The sequence below is a fragment of the Channa argus genome, chromosome 12, assembly GCF_033026475.1.
Source record: "Channa argus isolate prfri chromosome 12, Channa argus male v1.0, whole genome shotgun sequence".
Lineage (NCBI taxonomy): Eukaryota > Metazoa > Chordata > Actinopteri > Anabantiformes > Channidae > Channa > Channa argus.
The window spans coordinates 2,827,319-2,839,994 of record NC_090208.1 but is presented as its reverse complement, the minus strand read 5'-3'; the positions used below and the strand labels follow the sequence as shown (position 1 = coordinate 2,839,994).

At 38.3% G+C, this 12,676-nt stretch overlaps 2 protein-coding genes across 2 annotated transcripts; both read right to left on the bottom strand.

Annotated features, from left to right (window-relative positions):
* Positions 1 to 140: 140 nt before the first annotated feature.
* Positions 141 to 5,027, bottom strand: zgc:85858 (uncharacterized protein LOC405879 homolog). The gene is made up of 3 exons (XM_067522959.1): positions 4,767 to 5,027; positions 3,729 to 3,804; positions 141 to 1,976 (listed from the first exon to the last, which is right to left on the bottom strand). Exons 1-3 carry the CDS (start codon positions 4,848 to 4,850, stop codon positions 1,936 to 1,938), a joined length of 201 nt encoding a protein of 66 aa, XP_067379060.1. The 5' UTR covers positions 4,851 to 5,027; the 3' UTR covers positions 141 to 1,935.
* A 1,073-nt stretch (positions 5,028 to 6,100) lies between these two features.
* On the bottom strand, positions 6,101 to 10,786 carry nppcl2 (natriuretic peptide C-like 2). Its single transcript, XM_067522951.1, has 3 exons — positions 10,517 to 10,786; positions 8,933 to 9,034; positions 6,101 to 7,558 (listed from the first exon to the last, which is right to left on the bottom strand). Exons 2-3 carry the CDS (start codon positions 9,032 to 9,034, stop codon positions 7,244 to 7,246), a joined length of 417 nt encoding a protein of 138 aa, XP_067379052.1. The 5' UTR covers positions 10,517 to 10,786; the 3' UTR covers positions 6,101 to 7,243.
* Positions 10,787 to 12,676: the final 1,890 nt, after the last annotated feature.

Here is a 12,676-nt window from a genome sequence, read left to right as displayed (position 1 = left end):
TGTAAATACTGCTTAATAATGCTCTTTAAAGATGCTTGGCTACTACATTGAAGAAAGTACTGGAGTAAAACCAGGATCAACATTGACGGAGATTTCACAGTATTTTACTGTAGATGTCAAGAAATGACACAGACAATGCGTAGAGAAAAATATCTGTGGTTTATTTTGTATAAAAGTGGAGCGAGTCATCCAGCGCTTCACCTTGCAGACACTAAACCACGTTGTAAAAACCTCTGCAGTGGAAACGTTGCTTCACAGGTGCATCACCGGAGCTGCTGCTTCAGTTCTTACCCTCCTGACTGAGAGCCAAGTGGACTAAACTAAACGGTTACTGCATCAACAAGGACCAAACCGCTGCTATTATGTTAAATACAAATCCTGTAGTTCACCCACAACTGCAGAGACACAATGGGAAAATAACTAATTCTTAAAACGTGTTACAGCATATTTGATATTCGCCTCATACCATTTCAATGTGTTTTCTTACAGCAACAAAAACCTCTTCACTTTGAATTTGGATTATCACTTTTTATAGGCACTATTACTGCTGTTTTTCTTGTACCATTGTCAGATTCTGTTGACTTGGAAGGTTAAGACTAAATAGTGGATATTTGTGCTGTCCTGTGAAAAATGTTTTGAACCTTTATGTGTTTTTTTTTATAACTTGCTTTATTCTGGTTAAAAATTCACAGTTTACTGAATAAAGTGAAGTCAAAGATTAAGAAGAAGCTGAGGTTCATGCTAATTTTTGGCTAAGTTTATGAACGTGTAGTCGGCCTGCAGCATGTTCATAACATGAGCTCTTGGAAGCATTAAATCCCTGGTTCCAACTAATTTTTATGTTTTTTAAGATTAAATGCACCTTCAGGTCAATCCGATATCAACATTTGAGCAGAGTGAAGCAGGGTTTTTGTAAATACCCACCGCCTACACATTACAATTCAAGACCTTTCACACCAGACAGCACAAAAGGTATTTTTGTACACATCAACTTTTTAACTAACTATTTATCTAAACCACAGTAGAAATGTATGTTATGTCTTTTGTCTCGTTGCCAAGTCTGGTCAACATTTCTGTTTTTTACAAGTCTGACCGCGTCTCACACCTATTCTGCTTTAGACAGACATGATGTGGTTTATATATGGAGAAAGGGTCAGATGTTTCCACACCGTGTCTCCTGGAAGACATCACAGTGCTAGCTCTTGTAAAATGAGGCTGTTAATGTGACATATTTACAGGAAGCATTGAGTTTTATTGTAAAACATTAAAATAAAAAATCTATTTTTTTTTCCTTCTCTGGTAGTACTTTTACATCTGAAACTTTTTCTCCTCCAGTGAAATGTTACTATAATGTTCATATTTAAACCACAACCTGCACAAATGTGAAAAAGAAAAAACACCACAGAAAAAGTGCAGGAATTACCCTTGAACATAAACAGCTTTTATCTTTTGTCTGAGGAAAAAAAATTAAACGTAAAAAGTGAGGGTTGATTTAGAATTTACAGGATTTGTAGTTAATGAGATTTGAAAATAAATCAGCAGAATTTTCCTTTAAATCAAAGACACTCAGGTGAGGAAATAAAAACAGGAGCTTCAGCCAGACACAATACAGCAGAGAGAATAAAAATCAGCTGGAAAACTAAGGGGAAGTAGATTTAAGACTTCATCTGACAACAATCAATCAATAACTGAAAACTAATCAGCTTCATCAGCAGTGAAGAGCATAAAAAACAAACAAAATCAAACAATTTACTTCAGAAAAACACAGAGAGTTTACAGTAAGAAGAAATAAAACCGAGCTCAGGGTTAAATTCCACAGGAAGGAGTGTGTTTGTGTGTGTTTGATGGCTGGGATCATGGCAACGTTGTTTGTGTGTGTGTGTGTGTGTCTCCTCCTCCTATATGCGACAGGCTTACTACAGGGGTCAAAGGTCATCACAAGCCCTGCCTGATGCTCTGGATGATCTGGAAGATGGCTGCAAACATACAAAAAACGCAAAATTAATTTCATATATACACACACACACACAAACATAAAGCATCTGTTGTTTTATGACTTATATAAGTCATATCATACATGTTAAAAACAAATGTTAAGACCTTTTAAATACATTTAAATATTAGTTAATGTTCAACATAAAAAAACTTGAATCAAATACGTGACCCGAACCCAGTCATATATTGTATGAACAGGTCTATGGCAACTGACAGATCATGAGGCCCCTGGACCTGTTAAAAAAAGATTGTACACCAAAAAGACAAAACAACTGCACAAAGACACAAAACAGCTCCAAAGAAGCACAAAACAAAAAGATTTAAACCATCTGGTCTAAAAACCACTACAAAGAGATACAAAACAACTACAAAGTGACTTGAAAGCTACTAAGAGACACGAAACCAGAAGCAAGAAACACAGAGCCATCACAAATCAGACTCACATTACGTTTACATTGAAGTGAAGAAAATAACTGTAATGAATAAGCTACTCGACAACCCTTGATACATATTCACACTTTTCTAAGATTCCATAACATATGGTTAACAAATACAGTCATCGGCCACAACATTAACGCTGGTGGTTAAACCATAATGACACATAAGCATTTATTAGTTTGTAGTCTTTTTATAGAAGATACACTATATTTTCCAATTAAAAAAGATGGTGGCATTAATGATTTGGCTGATTTGCGTGTAGTTTTAGTATTATCTGTGGGCTTTGAACCGAGTGGAGCGTAGGATGCCATCAAAGCCATGAGGTGTGACAGGGTGTTAGAAATGAAGCTGTCTGTAGAAAGCAGAGAGGAACCTGCTGCAAAGCTGAACTCTAGTGCGTATAGGTGGCCACAGATGTTAGGTGTTGCAGAGAACATGTTTTTTTCTGTGGTGTTTTAAATAAGAGATGAGCTTCCTTTTTGTGTCATGCTCTAAGATGCTGAAACTGATAAATACTTCAGTTCCTGCAGCTTTTTTTAACCACTTTATCAAACCTGTTGAACAAGCCAAAACATTTCAACCAATTTTCACTATATTATTAACAGGTGACGATGTGTAAACTCTAATAATAAACACTGCTGTTGGTCACTAAAAGTAAAATGTTGAACTGAAAACAAAAATTCACCCCTGGAGTTAAAAGCTCCACAGACACAATGTTTTAATAAGGCCTATACGTAAAAACATATCTACATAGTCAGTTGCCTTACAAGTAGTGACGTGGAAGGATCAAAAATCAGCGGGCAACTTAAGGTTCAGTGTCCTACCCAAAGGCACTGTGACATGTGGTCATAAGGAACTGGGACCCTGCAGTTCATAGACAACTACTACAGCCACTGAGATACACAAAAATAAATTAATGTGTAACTTATATTAACCTCAAGGAAAATTTACCATGGTGAAATAATCACATACTAGTGTTGCTGATTAGGTATGTCAGGGAAATCAAAATAGGAAACATCTTTATACGACATATTACATAATCCAGAATTTGTGAATTGCTGACATTTAACGTTCAGACATCAACTGCATCTGTAATCACCCCCTACTTACAAATTCCCTACTTCCTTTATAATGTTCACTAATAGCTGACTCAACAGTTAGCAGTCAATCGACATTTCAGACATTCTGCTGTCACATTCCATCGTTACTAAGAGGCTCTTCCAGCATTGGCAATCCCACTAAACAGCTGTTAACACCTGTGCTTGTAGTCTCAGGTGTTTCCAGGTGAAACTCACCTGAACCACAAACCACAAAGACAAACAGAGCGAGCAGCCACGGACCCACAGGAGACTTCTCCTCGTTTACTGGCCGCTGAAAAACACAACACAGTGACACATTAGGTGCAGCAGATGCAACAAAATATGCAACAAAGAAAAAGTAACATTTGATGTTGAGACAGAATGACAAGAAACAGAATTACAAGAAAGTTTACATTAGTCAAACTCATGATTTACCTTTGAACCTAAGGACCCATCCTGCTGTTACACTCTTGTATTCCAATAATTGTGAAAGTGACAAAACATCAATGGAACGATATAAACAAACTCATATCAGCGGAGGGTTTCTGTGGTCGTATACTGGTTTTCCCGCTGAACGCCCTCAGTAACGGAATCTGTATATTTAAAGTGGTCTTTTCATATCTGACAAACGCAACATAAAGTGTTCATCGTTACTCGGCTTTGAACATTTTCTTCCAATTCGTCAAGCGGGTACTTTGATTTTTGTTTAACTGCTCTTTTGTGTCCGACACTCGCCTCCACCCACTGCCGCGGTCCCAACGCGACGGTGGCCTGTCAAAATTTCAATGCACAGGCCAAGACTCGTATATAATGTTAAGCCTAAATTAAGAATTAATGTGATATTCCCAGAAAGAGGTGCTCTGTCTATTATTTTGGATTTGGGGGTTTCAAATTGTACACGTTTTTTTCAGTTTCTCTCCTACACGTATGGTTGCTACAAACGACTGGCACAGACGTGAATGTGGCTACTCGATCAATAATCACTATACACATTGTATATTACGTCAATAACAATTAACGTTACATAACTGTGTGTGATATAGCTTAAGTTAGCTCGGGCTAGCAGCTAACGTTCGCTGCTTTCCGAACTTGTTCGTATTTTTGCCTAAAACCGGTAATTACAGCGCGACTATTGAGCATGTTCACATATATTCGGATAATATGTAAAACACGGAAGCAGGCTATAAATTATATGTATAAAAAAAAGCCAGAACCACTGAGTCAACGTTAGCCCATTAGCTTGGCTGTCAGTACCGATGTCTTCTGGACGTGTCCCCGCTGTGTGATGGTCTTGCTGTGCCGCTCGTTCGCCACTTTCATCCTCTGCACCGCCGACATTTTTCGGGTTTAAAGGACCAATCCGGACCAGGAGGACGGGGAGCCGGAACAACCGGGAAGAGGAGGAGAAGAAAAGGCAGTGAAGGGGTCCCGATGCAGGGGAGTCGGTTTGGTTTCCGTGTTGTTGGACGAATGCTAACCGTTAGCCGACTGGTAGCTGAGTGATTCAATCCTGAAGCTGACGACATCGTCACGTGACAAGGGCCGATTTAAAATGTCTCCCTGCTGCGCTCTAGTGGCGGGAAACAAAACTAGTTTATATAAAGGAGGAATATGATCCCTTTGAGTCACCATATTGTATATTTCTGAGTGTTAAATCACTAAAATAGCTCGTATTTTGGGTTTATTTTGTTTAAATATTACTCATAGACAAATAATTAATAATTTTGAGAGTTAGTTAATGTAAGCAACCCAGATTCTAAGCTTCATTTACAAATGTGAATCTAGATGACATGTTAAAACCTGGAAATTCAGCAAGACTAAGAAGAGAAAACCTAGAAAGGGAGAATCAGAGACGTTTTTTTTCTGTGGGTCATTACTGAGGTAAGTCTCAACGAATGTCCATTACACTCTGCTTATAGATAATTTAGCAACTTCTAATAGAAACACGTTTCTGAAATGTTAACAAGTATGGCTGACAAACATGACTCAGCAGAGAACACCTGTACCTGACTTTATGAGATAGACTGGTCAGTGTCAGTCCTAGATCTCTCCATCTGTCAGATTACCAAAAGGAACTTTTGTGCAAAAATTTCCAATTAACAATAAGACCATAAGATAATTGAGAGATTCATTTTAAAATGGCATTGCTGCAGGTGAGATGACAGGAAGACAAACGCTGGGTAATATTGGCCAAAATTCTACAGTGGGGTGAACGATGAACAGCTAAATCCAAGCATGTCCTTTTGGAGTTCAGGGTGACCACGACAGATCATTATCCACATGTTGATTTGGCACAGTTTTTACGCCGGATGCCCTTCCTGATGCAATCCTGCCCAAATTTTACCTGGCTTGGACCGGCACTGCACAGCTGGGGAGGGGCTGTCAGGGGTTTAGTGTCTTGCCCAGAGACACTTCGACATATAGCCGGGACCAGGGATCGGAACACTGACCCTGTGGTCCGTGGACAACTCCCCTTACACACTAAGCTACAGCCGCCCTTAAGTCACATTAAAATCACTACACACAGTAGAAATAAAAGCAGGTCTGCAAAGTCGGTGACAAATGTTCACACACAGACATTAGATCCAGTATTAACTCAGAAACAACATGAGCCAAGTGCAGTTTCTATCTAATTTATTTGACCCTGCAGTCAGACTGGTCAGCTGGTCCACATATACACACTCCGGAACACACACACACACACATCTGCATGTTTAACACATGGTGGTCTCACACACAAGGTTCACTGCTGGCTATGGTTTAGCCAGAGGTCAGAGGTCATTGGTAGGAATACCTGTGTCTTCTTAACTACGCCAGGGCCCGTAGTTATCAACTTCTTAATAGGGGTTGGAACAATTTGGGACTTTTAAAAGTTAGTTTGACTTGAAACATCAGCAAAATATCAGAAAACTGCAGTACAGTGGATTGTTGAATAAAACTAATACATTAGCTGAAACAGTTTTAGCAGTGGTGTGTGCAATCACTTATTTTTACATTTTCAATATATGCTCTTCATTTTTTATTATTACAGATTTTTACTTTAGTTAATATGAAAATATTTCAAACAGATTTTCATGTTTTCTATTGTGTTACTTTCAAGCGGGAAATATCGCAAATGTAAAATAAAGTCTCCAATTATTAAGATGAAGTTACTGTAACACTGTGAAATATCAGGTATTTTCGAAATACAACAACAGATACTATCACAAGCTTTCATAAATCTCCTGCAACATGCCACAACTTTAAAATAAAACCCTTTAATTCTAAAATCGGAAGGCACTGGAGGCTGGATTTTCCAAATAAAACCCCAAAAGTGGTGGGTTCTGGAGGAGGCTGGTTTATCCAAATAAAATCTATTGGAAGTTATTTGTGAAAATATAAGCCTGTTCAGTTTAAATTATTCCTGCAGACTGCAGGATTTTACACGGATTTAAAAAATGCACAATAGTATGCTATACTTATTGTTATAAATAGTACATTAAAATTATACAATAGTATAGTATAATAAATAGTAAATTTTACTTTGAAGTAATTTAAAGTTGTGTGGTTTGAAAAGTATGGGCCCCGATTTCCTTAAATTTAGTCCATCAGTACAGTTTCCAACATGGAGTCTCTGACTGAAAGATCAGATGATCCTGGGGGTCAGAGGTCATGCAAGGTCAGCTCAGGGTCACCTGCAGTGTTATCACACAGGTGCTGGCGTCACTATGTGTCATCAAAGTAACACACCTTTAACACCCCAGCCCACTGATGGAGCCAATGCGGTCCATCTTCATCCCAAAGCATCCTCTTCCACCCATCATCGACTTTCTGCTCCGCCTCCTCATTTTGGCTTGTCGCTGCAGAAAGTCGAGGAAGAACCGAGGGACCGCCTCTTGTCTGCTGACAGCTAATCCCTTTCCAGCGACACGATTTAGGGCCAATCCCACAGAGGGAGATGAGTGTAAGTGGGGAGGATGTCCAGCTGAGCCCTCTGTGATGTCCTGAGAGGTGGGTGGCGCCAGGATGAGAGAAGAGAGGTGGGAGCCAAAAAGAGAGTGTAATACCTGACGAGAGAGAGGTTAAACTTCAGTTTACTGTAGTCTTTTCAGCTTGGGTTTGATCAAAGCAGAAGTTAAATTAAGCTAAGTTTAATGTGAAGTGGAAAAATTTAAATGTCTTCTTTATAAAAAAGGTTGATATAACTATATTAGATGCGGCTCTTGTCAAAATGCAGCCAGTCATGGCACAGACTCATTATAAGAATAGTCAGTATATTTGGAAGAAATGATCAGCTGTAGAGTTCCACAGGGCTTCTCCAACGGCTTTTGGTCCTTTACTTTTTGATTCATGCTTGATTTTATTTTTAAGACAAATATATGCCAACTTAAAAGGGGCGGCTGTAGCTCAGTTGGTAAAGGCAGTCGTCCACGGACCACAGGGTGAGTGGTTTGATCCCCGGCCCTGGCTACATGTCGAAGTGTCCTCTGGGCAAGACACTGAACCCCTAACAGCCCCTTCCCCTCTCCAGCTATGCAGTGCTGGTTCAAGCCCAATAGAAATTGGGGAGGGTTGTGTAAAAACGTAAAAACTGCCAAATCAACATGCAGACAATGATCCGCTGCGGCGACCCTGAACTCTCGGGATAAGCATAAAGGAACTTTGCTATATGCCAAGTTACAGTAATAATAGAGCAAAGGAAGATGATGTAACTGACAAAGATGAAAAGTAATTTGAGAAGTAATTTCTTTTAGTAATTTGTAATATAGTGTGGTTATTTTTTGTTTACTTGTGTATTTGTATTACATGTATTTTTAATTGTTTATGTCTCTCTTTGTTACTTTTTGTCTCTGTCAGTAACATTCTGCTGGAAAAGCCGAACATTTCAGGTTTTGCTGTTGGTGTAAAACCTGTAGTTTACCTAAGCCAATGTGTTACTGTTTAGATCCACAAAGACTTTCCTCTGCAGACCAATTACACAAAATATTATAGTACAAACACTATATTAAAATGAAAAGAAGAAGACTTTTATTCGACTTCTGTTTTCCTAAAATACAGCTGTTGTATATACAAGAACTTACAGCAAAGAAAGGCTGCGGGGCTCAGTTTAATTTAAATGAATGAGCCATGGGGTTCCACAGGGCTTCATTATTAGTCCTCTCCTTTTGCAATGTTTGAAAGAAAGTTTAAAAAAAAAAAGAAAAGAATGGAGCTCAAGAGAATGTGATAATGATGATGATGATGAAACAGATGAAGATGAGTAAAAATAACAGGATAAACATGAATTGAAGTCCATTTAATTGAAGAATGAAAACGTTAATAAAAATGAAGATGGAAGTGATGGCAGATGAGGAGCCAAAAAAAGGACAATGACAATGTGGAGGGAAGAGTTAAAAGAGGAGGTCGAGCACAAGGTGATGATGATGATAGTCTCCACAGACCTGTTTGTCATCCTGCTGCGGCGAAGGTCTCATCTCCACAGCAACAGTGAGGAAGAGGAGGAGTAGAGGAACGAAAAAGGAGGAAGACAAAGGAGAAGCCATCTTTGTTTGAGGAGGAAGAAAAGAGACAAAAGAAATTAAACAAATATCTCCATGGCGACAGACTGTCGTAGTTTCTGATTGGCTGGAGGGTGTTAATTTATTATTGCCTGATGCTGTTCTGGAGCTGTACCCATGGACAAATTCCTTTTGCTAATGAAAAGTATTAATATGCTGAGGGCATGTATGGCTGCCAAATGAAGTAGTTCTTCTGTATTTAAGCAACAGTAAAAACTTTAAAAAGGTTAAAAATATGAAGTTTGTTTGAAGTTTTATCAAGTGTTCATATTTAGCCAAATTTTAAAACTTTGCAAAGGAATTGCAACCAGGTAAAGCAATATGATTATATTGATCTGTTTAAATACTACCCCTAAAACTTTTCTTTATCTGGACAACTGTTAGATTTTTTTTACAAAGAACAGTTTTCTTTTGTCATTCACCAGTCGAATTCCTTGATCATCTGGTTCCCTTAATGTACCTAATGATTTTGTCCTCCCTGGTGGATTAGCTTTTGTGTTTTAGCATACTGATGGTGTGTTGGCTGGCAGTGAAAGCTCTTTGGACGTCAATAATGAGAAACATCTCTGCCTCATTTCTTTGTGAAATTATAGAAATGAGGCACAAAGAACATTATTTCTTATTATCCTGTTATCTTATTGTCCTGTTTCCCGAAAAATGCTGAACCCCTGTTTGTTGAGCCTTTGCTATGATTGATTATTTTCTTCGAGAAGCAGTGGTTTGAGGATTCCTCACATATTTTCTTTGTTTGATATTCCTTTATAAAATTTTGCTGGTGAGTTTCTATAATTTATTAACAATACACAATAGAAAGCTGATTTGATTCTCTGAGCTTTATATGCTGTATTATGTAGATGCTACTTGGATTTTCCTAATAACAATGCTCTCTTAGCTGAAGATATCCGTAGAAATTATGTTTAGTAAGATAAAATTTTTCTTTCATAGTCAGGAGCTAAAGTCTTGAGCTTTCAATCTCTCCCTACACTGCTCCATGGTTTTAGTGAACTCCAGTGATACAGAGCAGGTTTAGCATTGGAGTCATAAGATATACATTTTATTTTGATGTAGAACTACAGTGTAAATTTCTACTTTTACTATTACTCACATTTAGTTTCTGATAAGTAATCAATACCATTCATAATTTGATTACTGTGATTTTTACATATGAAAACAAAAGTGTTAAATTTTATCCAGAGTAAAACGCACTAGGCTAAATTCAGCTTTTATTTGTTTTTATTTATTTATTTATTTATTTATTTTATAAATGAGTCTAGATTCTTAGGTAAATGTTAATTAAAGATTCATTCAGCTAAGATTCATTGTTATTTTATAAATTGAAATAATTAGATTAATGAAAGTTTTTAAATTAAATTTGGTAAAGTCATATTAAAACACATGAAATTTTTAAACTTAGGATCACATTTATTGACCTTTGAATTAATAAAGAATAGGATAAACAAAGCTTACCTAGAAGGAATAGTCCAAAAAAATTCCAAATGTACAAAGAAAATTGCCAACAAATTCCTATGAGATCCTGCTGGTCGTCAAACAATCACATAAACGCCTCAAAAATGTTTGATTTTAAATTCTTTCTCCAATAAAAAGCTATTTATTACTGGCGTCAGATCACTGGAAAGTTTGGATATTTGTTTGATGTGTGTGTCCTATTAGGACTCGTCTGCGCACGACGTGCAGACAGAGAGTTTTATATGACCAAGGCTGTGATGTCACACATTCCTAGGGGTTACTACAACAATGCTCACACACACACACACACACACAACCACCGAAAAAACAATATCAACCGGATGAAATGATTGACAAACCAAAAACCTGAAGAAGAATTTGTTTTCAAATAAAACACAGTGATCTTATTATGAAGGCCTGGAGGAGACTCCAAGAATCCTTGAAAATCTGCAAGAGGTCCTTGATGAAGTTTCCTTAAGGAGCTTTTCTTATTCCTTAGAGTATAAAATGGGTCTTAAAGTTTTTCTAGGGCTCCTTAAGAAGTTGGTTAAAATCAAAGAGTAAGATAAGCTGGTGATGTTAGAGGGGGTCTACAGAAAGTGCTGAAGTCAAATGGTGAGGTTCCACAGATCACCTGGAATTTCCAGTGTTTTACTGGACATCCCCCAAAGAGAATGGACCAGACATAGATAGGAGGGCTCACATACTTTTGAAAATGTTCCTGGTACTGGAGGGGACACCAGTCCTAAAGAGGCTCCAAGGTCTCTAAGATCCATGTGGTGTTACCAAGGGTATTTGAGCCACTGAGCTGCAAGTGTCACCTACATGATCTGCCTGTAGGAGACACTCCTATAGGAGTAAGAGACACTGTCTGGTTACCTGCAGGCAAACACACCTGCACATCATTTCCATCACTAGCCAATCAGAGACCAGCATCCCATTTGCAGTGAGAACTCCCTCAGCCCCTTCTGACTTCTGACCCCAGGCGTCCCACCTCTCTGTTAACTGTCACCGCGGTGACTCGGTCATGGCTAGCAACTATTTCCTGTAGGGGTTGGGGGGAAGAGGTTCACATGGTCAGAAGGAAAGGTGTGTATGTGTGTATTTGTGTGTGTGAGGGGGAGGTGTGACGTCAGAGTCTGAATGGGAGGCGGGATGTTGTCTGTCTGGGACAAAGCTAATGGGGGGGGGGTCATTAAACACACACACAGATAGCCCATCAATCACCTCATTACATAGAGAGGTCACTGATCACAGGTTATTGTGTGTGTGTGTGTGTGTGTGTTTGGTGATGCACATCATTCCTGCACACAGACACACACACTTTGCGCTTCCCAAACACACACTCTAAAACAACTTGCCCCTATGTCCTCACAGACCAGGTTAAATCAGTTATCAGAACCTCAGTGAGACTGTGGGAGTCTTTTTCTGTTAAAAATGTAAAGTTTAAATATAAATAAAAGTTTCTTACTGTTGATACACTCTTCTCCCACAGAATCAGTGTGAACACCACCTGACAGCTCCTAATCAGTTAGGGCACCTCAACAGCTCTGCTACATTTGTAACAATTGCTTAGACTTCTAGTAAAAGTGATGGAAAAAAGGGGAATTTCTGAATTTATTTGTCCAAATACAAATGATCCCGCACTGAGATGCTTGAGAAATATGTGTTTTTCACTTAGAAACACCAAATATTACAGTGAAAACCACAGCGTTGTTGACATAAGTGATTTTCCAAAGATTTACCAAAGCTGCTAACGCTTCACTGAGTTTGATTTGTATATTTGAGTGTTAGGACCCTCTTGTGCACATCGTGAATTTGTTTGAGTTTGTCTCTAAGTACTTTTGATCTTTTGTTGGTTTTATTCAACCAAATGGTTATACATGGATCACAAAACATGAAAAATGGACACCCAATAATTTTAAAGCATGTTTGAACGCATAATAGGAGTCAAGTTTAACTTACATGTTAAACTTTACTTCAGCAATAACTGTCTGACAAATCTGTGGCATTCAGTTGTTCTAGAAATTCAAGTGCAGATGGTCTTAAAATGATCGTGCACGTCCCTCCCAGGTGTCCAGTAAACGTCCATGTTTTGTGACCTGTCACTTTCGGTGTAAATTATAAGAAAGAATTGGCCAAACAAGTACAGCTTTAATT